The sequence below is a fragment of the Magnolia sinica genome, chromosome 10, assembly GCF_029962835.1.
Source record: "Magnolia sinica isolate HGM2019 chromosome 10, MsV1, whole genome shotgun sequence".
Lineage (NCBI taxonomy): Eukaryota > Viridiplantae > Streptophyta > Magnoliopsida > Magnoliales > Magnoliaceae > Magnolia > Magnolia sinica.
This window is the reverse complement of record NC_080582.1, coordinates 77,945,417-77,965,976: the sequence shown is the minus strand read 5'-3', so window position 1 is coordinate 77,965,976 and position 20,560 is coordinate 77,945,417. Positions and strand designations below refer to the sequence as shown.

General features: G+C 43.2%; 1 protein-coding gene across 6 annotated transcripts in view; it reads right to left on the bottom strand.

The window, feature by feature from the left end:
• Positions 1-20,193, bottom strand: part of LOC131217072 (uncharacterized) — a 33,501-nt gene extending 13,308 nt beyond the window's left edge. Inside the window, exons 1-7 of one of the 6 annotated variants that reach the window (XM_058211813.1) lie at positions 19,851-20,193; positions 19,682-19,771; positions 19,017-19,097; positions 17,658-17,737; positions 16,918-16,967; positions 16,422-16,539; positions 12,841-12,885 (exon numbers count right to left, since the gene is read on the bottom strand). In XM_058211813.1, the coding sequence (XP_058067796.1) occupies positions 12,877-12,885; positions 16,422-16,539; positions 16,918-16,967; positions 17,658-17,737; positions 19,017-19,097; positions 19,682-19,771; positions 19,851-19,866 (444 nt within the window). In that variant the 5' untranslated portion in view covers positions 19,867-20,193 and the 3' untranslated portion in view covers positions 12,841-12,876. Of the gene's footprint in view, positions 1-12,840; positions 12,886-12,989; positions 13,064-16,421; positions 16,540-16,917; positions 16,968-17,315; positions 17,431-17,657; positions 18,425-19,016; positions 19,098-19,681; positions 19,772-19,850 lie in introns of those variants that run through there. The other 5 variants (XR_009157189.1, XM_058211814.1, XR_009157191.1 and 2 more) reach the window with 5 other exon arrangements.
• Positions 20,194-20,560: the final 367 nt, after the last annotated feature.

Genomic DNA, 20,560 nt, shown 5'->3' with positions numbered 1-20,560 from the left:
GTACTCTCTCTCTCTCTCTCTCTCTCTCTCTCTCTCTCTCTCTCTCTCTCTCTCTCTCAAAAGAAGTACTGGTTTTCACCTTAGATATATTAAATAAATTAGTGAGGTGTGTGACACATCCAATTAAACCAGACTAACGAAAATGTAATGTAGCCAAAACTAATGCATATAAAATGAATGGGACTACGAGGTACTTGATAACATAAATTAAGGAAATTCTTGACATTGGATAGAAGCTTAGTTCAGAAAGGAAAAAAGAATAAGAATAAAAAAATGAAAGGAAGGATGTTGGGTTCACATTTTCCCTACTTGGATATAGGTATTTTCTCATGTCTGCATGCATGTAAGAAACTAGCTGGAACTTGCAAAGGCAACATCACCATTTGAGACTTTTGTACTATTGTTCTACTTCCTGGAACCCAAAACTGTATCTAGAGGTGCAATTGGACTTGACTGGAATGTGAAGCTTGAGTCCACCCTGGCCAGGTTTGGGCTTAGCCTAGAGGATTATAAGTCACACGTAAGCTGAGTTTTTAGTCCCACTTATGTAGATTGTATGTATGTGGATTGCAGATACACAATGATGGAACAACAATGTCACTTACATAGAACAAGAAGTTATCACAGTTTACTACTGATAATGCTCAGTGGGAAGATGAACAACTTCAGAGATCTGGGAATGTTAGAGGGATAGAAGTGCAGACTGAATTCGTCTGATCATAAATTAAGAAATTTCTTGCAAGCTATTTTTGATGGTCCATAACTATCTTGATAGACTGTTTCAACACACTCACATGACAGATACCGCCATGGCAGATTCTGCTACAGTGGAGTTGATAGTGAATGTGCTACACAGGTGCTTTCCATCATTTGATAATAGGTACTGTTTGAAATGGTTAACCAATAATTCTAGTTTTATATATGGAAATTCTTCTTTAGCCAGTCTATTATCAACAGGCTTTCATTTGATGCTTTCTTTGTTTCTTTGTTTCTTTTTTCTTTCATTTTTTTTTTTTTTATATTCAGGTTCATGATTTCGAATGTAGTCCAGAAGCACAAGAGAGCCAGAAACATGGTTTGGAAAGATTGATGCAAGATCAGGAATCCATGAGAAGCTCTCTTCTGCAGTGGCGCTATGCTAGCCACGGGGAGGTACATTTTTCTTTTCTTTCATCTGTTCATTATGAATAGAATGATTAGATGCTTTAAATTCTAATTAGAAATTTTGAATGGGGTTAGTATATGCTTGAAGTTTGTGCAGAAAAAAATTGATTTAGAAATATGATATCGAGTGATGATACCTGTGTGCAAACAGGTGAAGCATTGAAAAAGACTTTGGATAGAGTTAATGCTAATGGTAGCTGTTACGGGGAAATATAGTGCGACCATCCTCTGGATCGGCTCGAGCTGACGAGCACACACTCCTGCTCCACCATGCCCAGAGGAGATGGAGTTCACTTCCCCAAGCGCAGTCTTCGGCAGTGCACGCCCCCAAGCTTCCACCTAGGCACCTCACAAGGACTGTCTTGAAATGCCCTGGTCAATCCAGCTCAGCTCAAGACAGGCCCAAGGGGTTGATCGGCTCGGTAAAGTTGAGGAAGAGCTCATCGAGGACAGATGGAACTGACGAGAAGATAGGCCCAACCTCCAGCTCGGAAAAACCAATAGCCCAGATAACCAATATAGAATTTCCAAGCTACTCAGAGCAATCCCTGACCGATCAATCGTTGAGTTCAGCTCCGCTTAGGGCAACGCTCGGCTCGGTTCGGGTCGGCTCCATCCGCTCAATCGGTTGGTCTAGTTCGATTCTGACACAAGTAAACGGAGGTTCAACCCAAATCTTTGTGATGTCCTACTGAGGGGTCCACACCGTGCTGACCCATAATGTCCTGACTAGAATCATGCCGACCTACCTCCTCGGCTGGGCAGATGATTTTCCTCGACTATGCACGACTCTGGGGTAACCGTTGATGCCCATCATTAGCGCTTAACAGTCCACCGCATAATTCCAGGGTAGCTGCCCACATTCACCACTCGCGCACATCCCACCTAACAGCTGAAGTCATGCCTAAGATTGCGGACGACCCTATCCTCCATACACTATAAATAGAGGACCTACTCCCACTGAAAGGGTACGCAGAATCTCTCGCCCTAAACCCTTCAATAACGACCAAACCCAAATTCCAGGCCTGATTTTGGCATCTGAGGGTCTCCTTTGTTCTTCTCCTGTGCAAGTGCTCGAAGGTCGGAAGAGGGCGATCCAGATTCTTGCCTCAACATTTTGGCGCCGTCTGTGGGAAACAACATCAAAAGTCGTTCCTGCTTTATCAAAAAAGAACAATGGCGAAAGGAAGGAAAGCCCCTCCCACCACTGTTGCTACCAGCCCTGAGCCTGTTGGGCAGCCCAATCGCAGAACTTGTCTTCCCAACTCCAAACCGAGTCCGCTCCCACGGGCCTGATGCAACGATCTCGGAACCGGAGAGGCCGCTACCTTTCCTTGCAGAACCAGGTCGAAACGCTAGCCAGTGAGCTCGGCCAAATGAGGCAAATGCTAGAAAGGCAACTCCCCCTCCCTAATCAGGAGACGGTTGCCCAGGCGGCTGCCGAGAACTCTACGCTAGCTAATTCTCGGAGAGAAGTATCTCGTGGCGTATCCCCTCAAGCGCCGTCTCATGTTTCAAGGACCTCAATGATGGAGCCTTCCGATCTACATCATGAACTGGAGAAGAGGAGGCACGGGAAAGCACCTGAGAAAGATCTGACCCTCGAAACTGTCGCCGAGAACAAGGATCCCTGGGAGGTCTAGCTTGACGAGCTGCGGGGTCAGATCAGCGTCATGCACCAAGCTTATCGGGCACAAGCCCCGACTTCGATAGACGTAATGATGGAGGAAACAGTGCCACTATTCATCAACGACACCATGAGCTCTACTCTACCCTCGAGGTTCCGGATGCCACCCATCACCCCATATTCGGGTTCTGGAGACCCTACAAAGCATCTAAAATCCTACAGAGCTTGGATGGAGCTCCAATCGGCATCCAAGCCAAACATGTGTCGTGCCTTCTCCTTAACCTTGACAAGAGATGGCCAGAGCTGGTACAGGCAACTAAAGCCGAGGTCGATCAGCTCCTTCGCCAACCTCAGTAAGGCATTCCTGACACAATTTATTGTCGGGAAGGAACAGCGAAAACCGTCTACTCACCTACTCACCATCAAGCAAAGAGAAGGAGAAACCATGAAAGACTACATTGTGCGGTTCAATGGGAAGGTAGTGCAGGTCGATGATTACTCGGACAAAATAGCTCTGACCGCTACGATAGTCGGTCTCGGGGAAGGGAGGTTCCTCTTTTCAATAGGGAAGAACCCTTCGACGACCCTAGGAGAGCTCATGAATCGAGCACAGAAGTACTCTGATGCCGAAGACCTCTTCAATTCCCGAAAGGCTACACGGAATACCAAGAGCTCGGCGAAGGACGAAAAGCGCAAAGAGTAAGCCCCACCCCGGGCGACCTCTAACAAAAAGAGACCGGACGAGGATAAAACAAGAGGTCAGCGGCCGAGCAAACGTCCTGAGAGTCAGTTTAGTACATACACCCCTCTCAATGCCTCGCCGGAACAAGTCCTTCTGGAAGTCCGAGATAAACGACTGCTAAAGTGGCTGAGTTGTATGAAGACCAACGCAGACCAGCGGGATAAGCGAAAATAATGCCGCTTCCACCGCGACCACAACCACACCACCAGCTATTGTTTCGACCTCAAGGAAGAGATCGAAGCCCTCATCCACAGCGGGCATCTGCGAGAGTATATCAAAGGGGAACAATTAGGTCGGAAAGATGAACAACCCAACAGAGCCGCCGACGGTAATCTCGAGATCTTTACTATCTGTGGTGAGCCGGGAGGTGACTCAAACCAAGCCCGGAAGGCCCGTGCTCAGAGTACCGACCCAGACCATTATATTCATCTCACCAGCAGACCCTCCAAAGAACAGCGGATGCGCCAATGCAATCTGACATTTTCCGAGGACGCTCACAGTATCCAGCAACTGCGCAACGATGCTCTAGTCGTCGCTATGACTCTAGCTAGTCGAAAAGTATATCGCATTCTCGTAGACACAGGCAGCTCAGCCGATATACTCTCTGCCAAAGTGTTCAATAAGATGGGGATTGATAGGTCATGTCTCCGACCCGTCAAGACCCCGCTGCATGTCTTTGCGGGAGATGAAGTCATCTCTGAGGGTTCTATCATACTCCCTGTCACTGCAGGAGAAGGGTAGAATCAGACCACCAAATCAACTTCTTAGTGGTGGACCGCCCCTTAGCCTACAATGTCATCATCGGATGACTGTCCCTTAACTCCATGAGAGTCGTGGTATCCACATATCACCTCATGATGAAATTTTTTACTGATGACGAGGTCGGCTATCTCCAAGGAGACCAGCGTGAAGCTCGGCAGTGTTACTCAACCGCTCTGAGAACTAAAGCTCCCGTCCAGACCCTAGTGGTCAACTCGCTTGACCCCAGGGAAGATTCTTCCGAAAGAGGATCTCCGATAGAAGATCTTTTGACTATTCCCCTTGACAAGTCTGATCCGACCCGATCAGTCCAGATCGGATCATTGTTGGCTCCCGACTCCCAAAAGCAAATGATGGATCTCCTCCGACGCAATGCCGACGTATTCGCCTGGTCCCATCAGGATATGTCAGGCATTAGCCCCCAAGTGATGGTCCACAAGCTGAACGTAGATCCTGATTACAAATCGGCCAGATAGAAGAGGAAAGTGTTTGAGCCAGAGCGATATGCCATAATCGTAAAAGAGGTCGACAAGCTTTTGGATGCAGGGTTTATCGAAATAGTCTATTACCCTGACTGGATCACCAATGTTGCCCTGGTGAAGAAGTCCAATGGGAAGTGGCGAGTTTGCGTCGACTATACCGACCTGAATAAAGCCTGCCCCAAGGACAACTTTCTTCTCCCCAGAATCGACCAGCTGGTCGATAGCACGACCGAACATGAGCTCTTAAGCTTCATGGACGCATACTCAAGCTATAATCAGATAGCCATGCACCCGTGTGACAAGCAAAAGACGACCTTCGTCACCGACAAAGATCTTTACAGTTACAGGGTCATGCTTTTTGGATTGAATAATGCTGGAGCTACATATCAGTGGCTCGTGAACAAAATGTTTGCTCAACAGATTGGACGGTCCGTGGAAGTCTACGTCGACGACATGCTGGTGAAAAGCATCAAGGCCGCCAACCACGCAGCTGACCTCGACGAGGCTTTGTCAATCTTAAAGCAATACCAAATGAAGCTGAACTCGACCAAGTGTGCGTTCGGAGTCGGCTCGGGTAAGTTCGTCGGTTTCTAGGTTAGCCAGAGAGGAATTAAAGCAAACCCCGACAAAATCAAAGCTCTACTAGATATGAAGTCACCTCGGACGGTGAAGGAGATCTAGTGCCTCACTGGCAGGATCGCCGCCATCAATCGCTTTGTGTCCAGGGCAACCAACAAATGCCTCTCCTTCTTTCAGCAGCTGAAGGGTAATAAGAAGGCAGAATGGACCCCAAATTGCGAGCAAGCATTCCAACGGCTGAAACAGTACCTAAGATCACCCCCCTTGCTATCGAAACTAGAGTAGGTAGAGCCCTCGTTAAAAACTGGCTCTAGCTCTGATAATATCATCTCAACAGCTTCGCCCATACTTCCAAGCTCACACGATAATAGTCTTAACCGACCAGCCTCTCCGCCAGGTACTTTAGAGGCCCGAGGTATCAGGGAGGCTCACTAAATGGGCAATTAAGCTCAGCGAGTTCGATATCAAGTACCAGCCGAGAAGCGCCATTGAGGGTCAGGCAGTGGCTGACTTTATCGTCAGACTTACTGGTCATGAGAACAAGGCTGCCTCGAACAGCCCGGAAGAACCTCTTGACCCAGCCAGCAGGTCTAGTCAAGAAAGCAAAGCCTGCCGATTAACCACCACACCAAATGATACAAGGCTCGGCCAGTTGATTAAAAACGCTCGGACGACAAAAGTTGACCAAAGCATCTGAACGTTGTATGTGGACGGATTGTCCAACTCCAAACATGGCGAAGCCGGGATCGTCCTCCTAGTCGCCGACCTAACATCAATCCAGTATGCTCTGAGGTTTGGTTTCCGCACTTCGAACAACGTGGCTGAATATGAAGCGCTGCTAGCAGAACTCAGGTTAGCGATGACTATGGGGGCTCGGGTCCTCAAAGTCCATTGCGACTCTCAGCTTGTCGTCAACCAGATCTCCGAAGAATACTAGGCAAAGGAGATGCGAATGATTGCATACCTGTGCGAGGCTCGAGAATTGATGGGCAAATTCCAAAAGTGTAGTGTCAATTTAATCTCAAGGACGGAAAACTCATGGGCGGATGCGCTAGTAAAGCTAGCGTCCGTGATTGAAGGGGTCATCCCAAAGAGTGTCCCAATAGAGTTTCTAGCCGAGCCGAGCATCAATCAGCTTAGGTTGAATGTCATTCTACCCATGTGCATGACCCCAAGCTGGATGGACCTGATCATAGAGTACCTCAAAGAAGGAAAGCTCCCCGATGAAAAATTGGAGGCACGACGACTCAAACTCAAATCGGCCTGGTACGTGATGATTGGGGACATCCTATATAAAAAGGGGTTCTCCCTGCCCTATCTCAGGTGTTTCCAACCAGAAGAGTCCGACTACGTCCTGAAAGAAATTCACAAAGGAATATGTGGCAATCACTCTGGCAGCCAAGACTTAGCCCACAAGGTCATTCGGCAAGGCTACTTCTAGCCGACCCTCCAAGAGGACGCTAAGCGCTTTGCTCAGAAATGCGATAGTTGACTCCCATGACTGGACCCTAGTCGTTCGCTCAATGGGGTATTGACATCATAGGGTCATTACCCCCGGGCAAAGGGCAAACTCGATACGCCATTATAGGAGTCGATTATTTCACAAAGTGGGCGGAAGCTGAGCTCGTGGCTAGAATCACCGAGCATAAAGTCACCGATTTCGTGTGGAAGAATATCATCTGTCAATTCAGTATCCCGCACACCATCGTCTTGGACAATGGGAGGCAGCTCGGCATCCGAAATGCATATTCGTCAACTTAGCACCCTCAATCGAATGGACAAGTCGAAGCGTTCAACAAAATAATAAAAAATCATCTCAAAACCAAGCTCGAGAAGGCAAAAGGTGCCTAGGTCGAGGAACTCCCTTTCGTACTTTGGGCCTATAGGACTACAGCTCGGTCTTCAACCGAGGAGACCCCGTTCTCCCTTTCATTCGGAGTCAAGGCCATCGTCCCAGTTAAAGTGGGACTCCCTACAACACGCGTGCGGTCTTAGGACGAGGACCAGAACGTCGAACAGATGACTATGAGTGATGAAGGACAATTAACCAATTGCTCTAAAAGCTCGAACTGTTAGAGCATGGCAAATTAATCCCTTTATCTCATAGCCCAGGCTTCAAATCCATGGGTTAGGTCCTTGGCCGAACCCTCCTCATGGACCCCAAATCCATGGGTTTCGCCCCCTCGTGGGCCCCAAATCCATGGGCTCCGCCTCACACGAGTCACCCGCCTCCAAGGGCCCCAAATCCATGGGTTATGCGGGCCACATGCCTCGAGTGTGCCCTTGCATCCATGGTGTGCCGTTACGAGGCCGTTACGTAAAGGTAACGGTGGCAACCATTACACATTACAGGGTCGTAACGGCTGTAACAGTCGTTATGGAAAAAATGACTCGTAATTGCCGTTAACGGCACGTTACGTCCCATATAAAGGCCATAACAGCCCCGTAATTGTTTGTTATGGGGCAAATACAAGTTTTTCATACTTTTTAATCAACATTACAAAGCAAATACAGGTTTTTCAGGATTTTTTTTCAATAAAAAAAGAGATCGTAATGGCCATTATGGGGGTCATAACAACTGTTATGACCCATATCGTAAAGGTAACGGCGGTGACTGTCACGGCCACCGTTACTGTTACAAAACACCTTGCCTGCATCCCACAGGCCACCCCACTTGCGCGCGGTGTGAAAATACCCCCGCATTAATCACCCCCAGTAAGGAGTCTCGAACACGAGACCTCCTGCTCTGATACCAATTTGATGCGGGACAATTAACCAGTTGCTCTAAAAGCTCGAACTGTTAGAGCATGGCGAATTAATCCCTTTATCTCATAGCCCAGGCCCTAAATCCATGGGTTAGGTCCTCAGCCATACCCCCTCATGGACCCTAAATCCATGGGTTTCACCCCCTCGTGGGCCCTAAATCCATGGGCTCCGCCTCATACAAGTCACCCGCCTCCATGAGCCCCAAATCCATGGGTTATGCGGTCCACCCACCTCGAGTGTGCCCCTGCATCCCATAGGCCACCCCACTCGAGCCCAGTGTGAAAACGCCCCCGCATTAATGAGTCTTGACCTCCTTAAAGAAACAAGAGAACTGGCCAAGCTCAAGATCATGGCTCGGCAACAACAGGTTGCCCGATTCTACAACTCCAGGGTCAAGGTTCGAAGGTTTAGACCAAGGGACCTGGTCCTCCGCAAGATATTCCCAAATACTTCGGAACCTGGAACGGGAGCCCTGAGAAGGACCGTACCGGGTATTCGGTACAGCTCAGCCCGATTCCTACCGACTCGAGGACCCAGAGAACCGACCTCTGCCCTATCCATGGAATGTCGAGCATCTAAAGGTCTACTACCCGTGAGCTGAGTCACGGAGAAAAAGCGACCGAGGTCAAAAGCTACTTGTATTGCATGTAAATTCCTATGGATTTTCGCAATAAAAACTCCTCAACACGGAAGATTTTCATCTAAACTCCGCGTCTGCTTATTCACACTACCAAGGACCTCCTTCAATGCAAGGAGAGACACTCCTTTGATGGGCTGACCCTTGAAGAAGTGGTCACTCCATTAACTATAACTACACATGTCAACAAATAAGCCAAGTCAACGCTTATAAATCAATGTGGCTAACCACACTACTACTACATACAAGTGCACGACCCTACATATCTACTAGGTGAAGAGCCATCTCCCCGAGCATCGCCTTACACGCGGCCATGCCCCAAATTCCCAAGCTGCGCCACGTCTTTAATGAGCAGCATTAAATGCCGCAGACGAAGAGTCATCTCCTCGTCTATCACTTTACACATGGCGATCTCTCATTCGTTATGGCCGATTTGCATTCTTAGTCAATGCAACACGTCAGCACAACATGGGTCTGTAGCCAAAAAGTTTTCATAGCAGAGTACAGCACCCCGCTAGCTGGCAGTTAAAGCGTAACATCTCGTCCGCCCGACCTCGTTCCACCGACTTACTTCCCAAGCTCACATTGTAAACTCAAGATGTAGGGGGCTTCTATTATGGGGAAATATAGTGCGACTGTCCTTAGGGTTGGCTCGAGCTGACGAGCACACACTCCTACGCCACAATGCCCAGAGGAGCTGGAGTTCACTTCCCCAAGCGCAGTCTTCGGCAGTGCACGCCCCCGAGCTTCCACCTATGCACCTCACAAGGACTGTCTTAAAGTGCCCTGGTCAATCCAGCTTGGCTCGGGACAGGCCCAAGGGGTTGATCGACTCGGTAAAGTTGAAGAGCTCATCGAGGACAAATGGAACTGACGAGAAGATAGGCCCAACCTCCAGCTCGGAAAAACCAATAACCCAGACGACCAATACAGAACTTTTGAGCTCCTCGTAGCAATCCCTGGCCGATCAATCGTTGAGCTCAGCTCGGCTCAGGGCAACGCCCGGCCCATCCTCGGCCGATTGTTGGGTTCAGCTCGGCTTGGTTCGGGTCAGCTCCATCCGCTCAATCAGTTAGTCTAATTTGGTTCTGACACAAGTAAACGGAAGTTCAGCCCGAATCTTTGTGATGTCCGACTGAGGGATCCACATCATGCTGACCCATAATGTCCCGACTAGAATCATGCCGACCTACCTCCATGGCTAGGCAGATGATTTTCCTCGGCTATGCATGACTCCAGGGTAACCGTTGGCGTCCATAACTTGCGCGTAACCGTCCACCGCGTAATTCCAGGGTATCTGCCCAGATTCACCACTCGCACACATCTTGCCTAACGGCTAAAGTCGTGCATAAGATTGTGGACGAATCTATCCCCCATGCACTATAAATAGAGGACCTACTCCCACTGAAAAGGTATGTAAAATCTCTCGCCCTAAACCCTTCAATCACAACCAAACCCAGATTCCAGGCTTGACTTTGGCATCGAAAGGTCCCCTGCTCTAGCCAGGGTCTCCTTTGTTCTTCTCCTGTGCAGGTGCTCAGAGGTCAAAAGAGGGCAATCCAGATTCTTTCCTCAACAGTAGCTAACAACAAAAAAGAAACCTAGGGGAAGCTCATAGTTGTCTTGCAGTAGGCAAAAGAATTTTCATTAATTCAACATCTTTTGGTTTCAGCAAGATAAGGTTGAAGAGGAACAAAACTTTTTTTATATTATATTTTATCTGATTTTATGAAACTAACCTAAATCAAGTGATGAGCTGATTTAAATTTCTCCATCCATTTATGCTACTAACTGCTAGGATTAGATTTCAAAATGTGATTTAAAAACTTGGTATTGAGATTAGAGATTTATAGGAGGGTGACAATGTGGTGTGAGTGCCTAGTTTTTGCTGAAACTTGATAGATGAGGAACTTGTTGATTTTGTTGGACTGATGGAACCGCTTCATGGTGCAGTCTCTTTGGGGGTTATGACTGAAGGGTTTGGAATCTTGATAAATTGGGATGCTTCTCAGTTAAGTTGATCTATTTTTTCATTTCCACTGCTCCCCTATCTACATAGGATCCCATTCATTGCATATAGGCACTACAAGAAATAAGAGAATATGTTACTGTATTAGATATCCATCTATTATTCTGTAAGTTGTGGATCTATTGTTGTATCGGCAATAAATCTAATGTTTATGTATCATCATCATGGACGTAGAGCTGAAGGCGAGTAGTGATCTCGCCAAGGATGTAGAGCTAAAGGGCGTGTTCTTAGCCATTGGTTAGAGTGAGAGGCTATAGAGGCTATTGATGCTTATTGGTTGAAATTTAAGTTTGTTAAGTTAAGCATGATTTTCAAGCATGGATTTTTGCGGACTTACGAGTCTGTTTCTATGATAAGAGTATTTGTCTATACATAAATGTGACAATGCTTATTAGTTGAAATGGGTTTTATACGTGGCCATGGACATTGCTCAATATAGTTGATATATGGGCATGGCTATAGGTATTGCTAAACATGGGTATTTAAGATGTTTTATTTGTTTTGTATCTATCACACCTGTTTAGACTAATTGTATAAACGATTTGGATCATTGGAAGACAATCCAGATTCAAAGATAAAGCCCCAGCATATGACATTGTGATACGGTGGGACACATTTGACCAAACTTCCAAGTCCCATGTCGTTTTGAACCTTGTTTTCTAAGAATTTACCTTAAGAAATTCAATATTTGTAATTTTTTCACCTACACTATATATAGTTGGTTGTAGGAACTTTTTGTGCATTGTTCCAGTCCAAGATCTGGCTCCTGATTTGGTTTCTTACTCGTTCCTGCACCTGAATTCTATCCTACTCCCGATTGAGCATTGTGCAATCAAGGGAGAATCTCTTGAATTAGGATGTGTATCAATGAATGGAATCATGTAGTGTAGTTATCTTGTGCATCATGTAGTTATCTTGGTTTGTACTTATTCAGCTGAAGTGATGAAGTAAATAAAAAAAGTTACTTGTAATTAATCTTAAACCAAACTTACTTATCTCAAATAAGTTACGTATCTACTACTATAAGTAGAAAATGCAACTTATTTGGTGGTATCCAAACAGGTCCTTGGTAGCATGGCTAGATTATCTTAAACTAGTTCTAATAATTTAGAAACTGTTGGTCAGTTAAATTTGCTCTTCCATGGAGCTTTAAATTCTGGGATTGGGTTACAGAGATTTCTAAACATGGAAAACTAACATAGAATCCTCAAAAAGCCATGTAGATATGGAAAACTAACATGGAATCCTCAAAAAACTCCCATAGACAATTTAGAAATCTGGCAGTCTCGTTTAACAAGTTATTTGGCAGTATCATTTTAAATGTATTAGGGATAAATGGATTTTTCATGGTGGCCTGAATCCCACTGTTTCCTGTGATATGGTCCACCTGATAATTGGATCTGCTTCACTTTTAGCATAATGCCCTGAGATGATCTGGAAATGCGGATGCACAAAGTGTATCCACAGGGATTAGTCTCACTGTAGGTGATTGCGTGTATCCGCAGGGATTAGTCTCACTTCAAAAAAGAGGTGGGGACACCCTGTGTCTTCAAAAAAAAAAAAAAAAAAAAGAAGATGGTCTGGAAATACAGATGGACAAAGTGGATACATAATAAATACATCAAGGTGGCCCAAAGTTGCAAATGTTGTATTTGTTTTAAACTCTTGCATAATCTGTGTCATATGCAATGGATATACCTATCTCATGATTCTCATTTTGCATATGAAAATCCACATCACCCAAAATTTTGGTTTTGAATACCCAAATATGCACTATTTTTGTGGTCTTTGTGAACGAACTTTCAAGGACCAACCCAAGTAAAAGACAACAAGCTGAAAATTATATAATAACATAGCCACAAATAAATAACAGAATGAAGATGCAAAGGATTTCACATGTTCAAACCACATCTGGAAAATGCTTAAAGATGTTGTGCAATGTTAGATGAGGATGTTGAGGAAAACACGCGCGCAAAATGCAGTTATATCAATCTATTAGTAATCACATAGAAGACACCCAATCAATAAATAAATTCAAGGATTCCAGGTACTGACCTTTTACTGAACTTGTAAATGCATTCAACATCACGATCAAAGTACCTGAGACAAGGGGAAGTTTTCAGAAATATAATGATTGCGAGGACGGTTGTTAACAAGTAAATAATGGGCTAACAACTTAAAACATTGGAGGATGTATTACATAAATTTGTGCATTGCGATGCGAAACAGACAACGTTTGAGGGAAGTCAATCATTGTAACCTCCTCATTATCATTGATCTATAATAGAACAGTTGAGTCAATTGATTAAAGGTGAGTATAATTATCAAATGATGCATAGCCGAATATATATTGAGGAACTTATAATGAGGAGGTTGCTTACTAAGGGCTAAAGCTGATAATTGTGAATGGCAAAAAAAAAAATGTGACCGGCATTGCTCACAACTCTGCACACACGCATGCCCATACACACATGCACACACAAATTGGTTAAAAGTTCACACGCGCGATACACACCCACCCGCACACAGTGTTCGAGTTGTCGGTATCGCTACAAGTTTCGTGGGCTGGAGATAAAGATATAATATCGTTATCGTCGATAATATCGCCGATAACCGGAAATGCAAGGAAAAAGTGGGAAATATGGGAAAAACAGCGGAATTTTTTAGTGAAACTTCAGGACATGCCTAGATTACATATTTGCATATTTAGGATTTTTTTTTTTTTTAAAATGTAAAAAGAATGTATTAAATAATAAGTTCTCATTTAACGGGAGCCAAAAGCATGCGTTGCCGTAAAATTGCCGTAAAATATCACTCCAATAATAAACAAAATGAGTTTATATAATAAAAATGCGACTAGCATACAATAATTAATACATGTAATAATAAATGAATTCAAAAAGTACACTTTTCTGGCCATATTTCATCCCACATGGAGTGACGAGGTGGCTCGTAGTCATCATCTGGATCCCGTTGCAATTGGGGCGTGGTACTGTTGCCCAACATGTTGGCAGTATTGTTACCAGGTCATCCTCTGCTCGTACTATGGTCCATATGAGATTTGGATATGCTTCAAGTTTTGGATCATGCCCTAAAATTAGTTTTTAATATAGATGAACGGCATAGATTTAGTCACATAATCAAGGTGGCCCCACACTTAGGGGCCCCATGCACCTGGTGGATTCGGGGATCCACTGGAGCCACTCCCGTGTTACCCGGGTAACACCATATTACTCTTACTATGTGGGGCCCAATTTTATCATTGTGACAAATCCACTCCATTCATCTGTTTCAGAACATCATTTTAGTACCTGGTCCCCAAAAATGAGATAGATCCAAATCTCAAGTGGACCACACTAAAGGAAACAGTAGTGATTGAATCCCACCATTAAAAACATTTTACGGGCCATGAAAGTTTTTGATCAAGATGATAATTGTATTTTCACTTCATCCAGGTCAGTGTGACCCAATCAAGAGGTTGGATGGTAGAAAGACATTACAGTGGCCCCCACAGATTACCAAGCCAAGTCGCACATGCTACTTCATCGTGAACACACTGATTGGTGTTGAGCATACCGAGGAAACTCTAAGGGGCCCACCATGATTTATATACTTTATCCACTATGTCCATCCATTTTACCATATAATTTTAGGTATTCATGTAAAAAATGAAGCATATCGAAACCTCAAGTGGACCACACCACGGGAAACCATGTGAATTGAACATATACCGTTGAAAAATTCTTAAAGGCCACATAAGTTTTAGATCAAGCTGATTTTTTATGTTTTACCTTCATCCATGGTTGTATGATCTTATGTATAGTATTGATGACGAATAAACATCATTGTGTGCCCCAGAAAGGTTTCAACGGTGGAATCATTATTCCCACTGTTTCCTTTTGTGTGGTCCACTTGAGCTTTGGATATGCTTCAATTTTGGGATTAACCCCTAAAATGACCTAGAAAACGGATGGACGGCATGGATAAGCCACATATAGTCATGGTGGGCCCAAGAGAGTTTACTTAGTACGATATTGTGTACGAGTTACTCAGTACGCAACAAAAAAGCTGTTACAGGCTTGACACAAATTAGCTAGGGACGCCACCAAGTTTTGTGGACCCCACCATGATATATCTGTTATATCCATGCCGTCTATCCATTTGGCGAGATCATTTTATGGCATGAGCCAAAGAATGAGGCAGATGCAAAGCTCAAGTGAACCCCACCAAAGAAAACTGTGGGGATTGAACGCCTACCATTAAAAACTTAATGGGAGCCACAGAAGTTTTCGATCAGGTTGATATTTATGTTTTTCCATTATTCCATGTCTGTGTGAACTTATGAACAAGTTGGATCTCAAATAAACATCATGGTGGGCCCTAGGAAGGTTTCAACGGTGCGCGTCACTGTCCCCACTGTTTTCTGTGGTGGGGTCCACTTTGACTTTGGATATGCATCATTTTTGGGATCATGACATAAAATGATCTCGCCAAATGGATGGATGGTATGGATATAACATATATATATATATATGGTGGGGTCCACACTCCACAGAACTTGGTGACGTCCTTCAGTACGAGATCGTTGCTGAAGCCGTCCGTAGCTGAATCTGCATCCCTATATCGTTGAGCCTCGAATTAAAAAAAGGAAGAGAGAGAGAGAGAGAGAGAGAGAGAGAAAGAAGAAGAAAACCCTAAAATTTCATTCGCGAGGGATTCTTGCCGAAGAAAGGGGGTTTTTGAGGGAGGATTTTGAAACCCTATATCATTCCCAAATCGGGAGGAAATTCCCAAAATCGCTGATTTTTTGCCGAAATTTCAAGCTTCCAATCGAAAAAGGAAAAGGAATTTTGAGGTTTTTCTTACCGCTTTGCAATGTTCGAAGACCGACATGAAGCATTCTTCCAAGTTGAGAGTTCCGATTAACCAAGTATGCGATCACTCTCACGTATTTACAAAAACAGCAAAATCAAAGTGATTTTTTGATTTTTTTTTTCCTTATTTTTACCTATTTATCGAAAAAATAGGTTGTTGGCTACGGTTTTCCATTGATAGGTTACGTGGTTGGTGGCTATAGTCGATATTCTCGGCGATAATCCAAAATTATCGACAATATGTCCGATTTTTCGCCGATAATCGGGAGAGAAACGAAAAATTGGGGTTTTGGTATCGCTAGACTAGCGACACCGATATTATCGGCGATAATATCTACATTTCGTCGACAACTAGAACACTGCCCACACACAAGAAAATTGATTGTAACAACTTCAAAAATGAATGATACACACCCACCTGCGCGCGCGCACACACATGCATATTGCTTGCAACAACTTCACACACGTGTGGCACACGCACATGCATAGAGAAAACATAAATACAATAAAATAGCTACATTCCATATATTTGTATCATATGTTTATTCAAGAAAAAATAACTTGCATAGAAATCAAGCAAAAGTCATTATGAACTCTTCTGTGATAGAGTTACAGCCACATTAAAAATATCTAGAAAAAGAAAATAAATAAATCATGATCTGCTGATTATAACACCGAAAAGTTAGGAAGACAATAGAATTTCAACAATTCTAAGGAAATGTAAAAAATGGAATCATTTGCTTATCAGAGATAATTGCATACCATAATGTTAAATTCATTGAAGTCACAGTGTATGAGACCATGTTCTGCAAAACAAACAACAAGACCAACAATTGCGTCAAAAACAGTGTCTGGGTTTTCCAATTGCTTCACCTGTACGCTGCATGGAGACAACTCACTGAATCATAAACTGTCATTTTCCAGCAAGCAAACCTCAGAAAACATGTAAATTTACATGAGGATAAAGAAGAAAACCTGCACTTCTGATACATGTTGAAAAAAACGTTCTACAAGTAAATCAAACATCCCCTAGTAGCCAGAAAAGGTGGGCTTCGAAATCAAGAGTATTTCAGAATCTTAAAAGGATATCTTAAAGTGGATAACCTTGGACAAGCAACATAATTACACAATGCCTATTGCAATCTACAGCAGTTGGAACAGGAACACTACCAAATGACCACCTATAGAAAGAAAAGAAGCACAAAATATTACAAAGTGTGTTGGTGCCAAAAAGATGGAGAACAATATAAATACTCACCTATGAACAAAAAACTGCTGCAGTTCACCAGCCAGACAGCAGTAGCTCATCTGAAATAGAATCCAAACAATTTAGCGCACCAGAAACGCACACAGACACAGCCACACATTTATGAACGCATTCAAGTGATGTGTGTACGCTTTAGTATATAAATGTATAAACCAGTGCTACATGCACAACTTAAAATTTACATAAACAACAAACATCAGGCATTTTATGTTATCCTTCAAAACAAAAAATTTTAAAAAAGAAAAAGAAAAAAGAATGGGCATATCCAGATAGGTAGTCACAGGTGGCATTGCAAATACTGACGATAGACATTAAACTCAAGTGTGTGGAATGGATCTTAAATTTGAAGATGCTAAAGGCAATCAACATATTAAGCAGCAAGCTTTTACCTTCAGAATATTTGGCAAGAATGTTCAAGAGAAGAGCTTTTACCTACAGAATATTTGGCAAATGCACCCTTATGTTTTTCATCTTTCTTTCATGTCAAAAATTTCCCTCCCTCAACTGGCAAAAGGAAATTATTGAAGTACGAATTATTTAAAAAATTGATGGAAATATAGTACGAAATGTTTATTAATCTATGAACTTGAACAAAAAGAAAAATTATCATACAACACCTATTCGGACGAAAGAAAGTGTAAACTTATCAAACGAGGAAAGAATAATTTAAACTTTCATAATCTTGTGCAAATGATCCAGCCATACTCTAGGAATCATTATGAAAAAGATACCTTTGATTCTGTGATTTTGCCATAGGCAGCATGCTCCTTTGGTACAGCAACCAATTGAGCACTTACGTGGGCTTCTAATCCTATTAATAAGAAAGTTCATCTACAATCCTATTAATAAGAAAGTTCATCTAAACCAATTATAAGAGAGAGATTAAAAGAAACCGTCAAAGTAAATTCAGGTTGAACCAGCAGAATTGAAGATCAAACATGACAAATCAATTCCAGAAGACGAAACTTGAGTGGTAAGAATGTTGTCTCAGGCTGCCCAATAATTTTATCAGCCTGAGAGGCTTAGATTGACTTCAAAATTCCTATATCTGAATTCTAAAGTTAATCTAAGCCTCTCAAGTTAATAAAACTGGCGCGAAACTACAAAGAAAACAACCTTTGAACAAAATTTGAATCACTAGACTTCAAACTTGAAGCCCACTCCAAAAAACTCGACTTCAAACTTGGACAGCGACAAATGTTGCTGGAGGGTAAAAGTAAGTAGTTGTAATAGACATAGTACAGAATTTGTAACCAGTAAAGAAAGAGCAAAAGCAATTTGATGGCCATACCTGAAATCAAATAAGATATCATAATTTTTATTGGTAAAAAAGCTCACAAAAAATAATTAAAACGAAGCCTGAAGAAGTATAGGAGGAAACAATAATACCAAATTCCCTGCTAAGAGACACAAGGCGTCCACAAAAGAGGTGTCAGGAGGGGAAAAGTATTTGCAAGGTAAGCCTAACTTCATTAGCTGAACTAGGAACTGGATTGCATAATTAAAAGAAATGATCTAAGGAATAGAAAAGGATTGTAGATCAAACACAGTTACCAAGCATTGTCATAAATAAAAGTCTCCAGAAATAGTCATGGAGGAGAAAGAAAATAGGTTGCCCGATCAATGATGTGCTAAGAAAATCTGTTGGCTGATCAATAATGTGCTAATCCTCCACACTACTTATAGTTGATTTACAACATCATGCACCATTTATATTAGGGGTCATTTGGCATCATGGATTCTGAGGGTTTCCAGGCATTTCAGTTTCTTTAGACTTTAGTAGCAAGGATTTTGAAGGTTTGGATTTTTATTCTTCCAAAATCCCTCCAAAGAGTCCTTTTTGCATTCCGACCTCAAAGCTGATTTGTAAAATTCTCTCAATTCCACAGGTTTCAAAATCCACTGGATTCAAGAGGATTTAAATCCATACTGCCAAATGAATCCTTCTATAGACCATTCAAATCAATCACACAAGGAAAGAAGCCATTCTTAGTTACTTGCAGGTTCATTTCAATCTCCCTTCAGCCCATAATACATATGCAAGAAAAGGCAGGTAACTTGTGGTGGTACCCCAGAGTGTAGTTCCTTACCTCCACCATATGTGGGACACGCCTCAGTGATTGGAACGGTTCTTCTGGTGGACCCAGCATCGAAGGCCAATAACCAACAAACTAAAATGTAAAACCAGTTAAGAGTAAAAAAGGTACAACCTAGAGTAACGCTGCAATGCAAGTACGGTGTATGCCTTGGAAGTACAGTCTTGACCATACATGTAGAAATGTGTATGGAAGTTGGACCGTTGATATGGTGGGTCATCATGTAGATGGGCCATGGCTCAATCTAACTGTTTGATCGCTATGAATTTTACGTGTTGAATGTGGACCATGGTTCATCTTCCTCAATCCTTTCCTAAGCTACAGATCAAATGACTACCATAGTTTATAGCATTTATCTTAGGATGTGGAAACCTGATGGCCCACCAAATCAAGGCTTCTGATCACTATACACATGCTATGTGTACAGTGGAGGTAGCACTTCTTAGGAGGATTCCTCAAAAATGATAATCCCTTTGGTAAACAACCCAATACAAGTTGATTCTCTCCCCCACAACCAAAAAAAAAAAATTTCAAAGAATCTAAAATACACTAAAATTAAATGCTAACAAAGCAAGAGAAAATTCAAAAATAAAAATCAAACAAATCATAGAATCCAACACCAGCTTCAAAAAGAAGAAAAAGAAATCGAAATAAATTACATTTTAGATCGGAAAACCGAATCCAGATCCGGAGTCTCGATCCTCTTGCAGGAGGACTCCAATCTGCCTTTGGAAATCCGTTCAAGTGCACTCCAGAAACATAAATGACAAAAAGGAAAAGGCAATAAAAATCGAAATATCCCTGCATTAAAGAATACAAGAAACAAACCTTGGATGGAGGACATCTAGAGCTTGCGGCCGGCAATGAATCTAGGAAAGATACAGAATCCGATCGATAGAGAGGGACGCGGTTTGCTTTTCGGGGGGAGGGACATGGTTTGGTCTTTTGGGAAGAAGCGGGTTTGGCTTGCGACGACTGCCACTGGCCAAGTGATCGGTCCTCCGTGGGCCCGACCATGATGTATTTGTTAATCCACACCGTCCATTTATTTCTCAAGTTCATTTTAGGCTTTGATCCCAAAAATGATCCACATCTAAATATTAGGTGTACAACACCATGGAAAATGGTAGATGCTCGGATACGGTTTGGCTATTAAAGTTGGCTAGTGGTCGGTGCTATGTGGGCCCCACCATGATGAATGTGTTTTATCCACGCCGTCCATCCATTTCGGGGATTTTGATGTTGTTGGGGGATTTTGTGGGAAGGAGAGGTTGCTAGGGTTTCTCTGATTTGGGGGTTTTCGGGGGATTGCGGAAGGGATGTCGGGAGGCATCTCTCTCTCTATCAGATGGGTCCCTCAACGTCTCTGCTTCGATTTTCGACACATGGCCTGGCTACTAACTCTTTAGAATTAAAATCCTCTTCATTCTTCGAATCAGAAGGCGATGATAGCGATGACATAGATGGGGACGATCTGTCATCCTCCTACGACTTCTCCCTATACTCTTGAATTAGATGGGTGCACCTTCTTGCATATC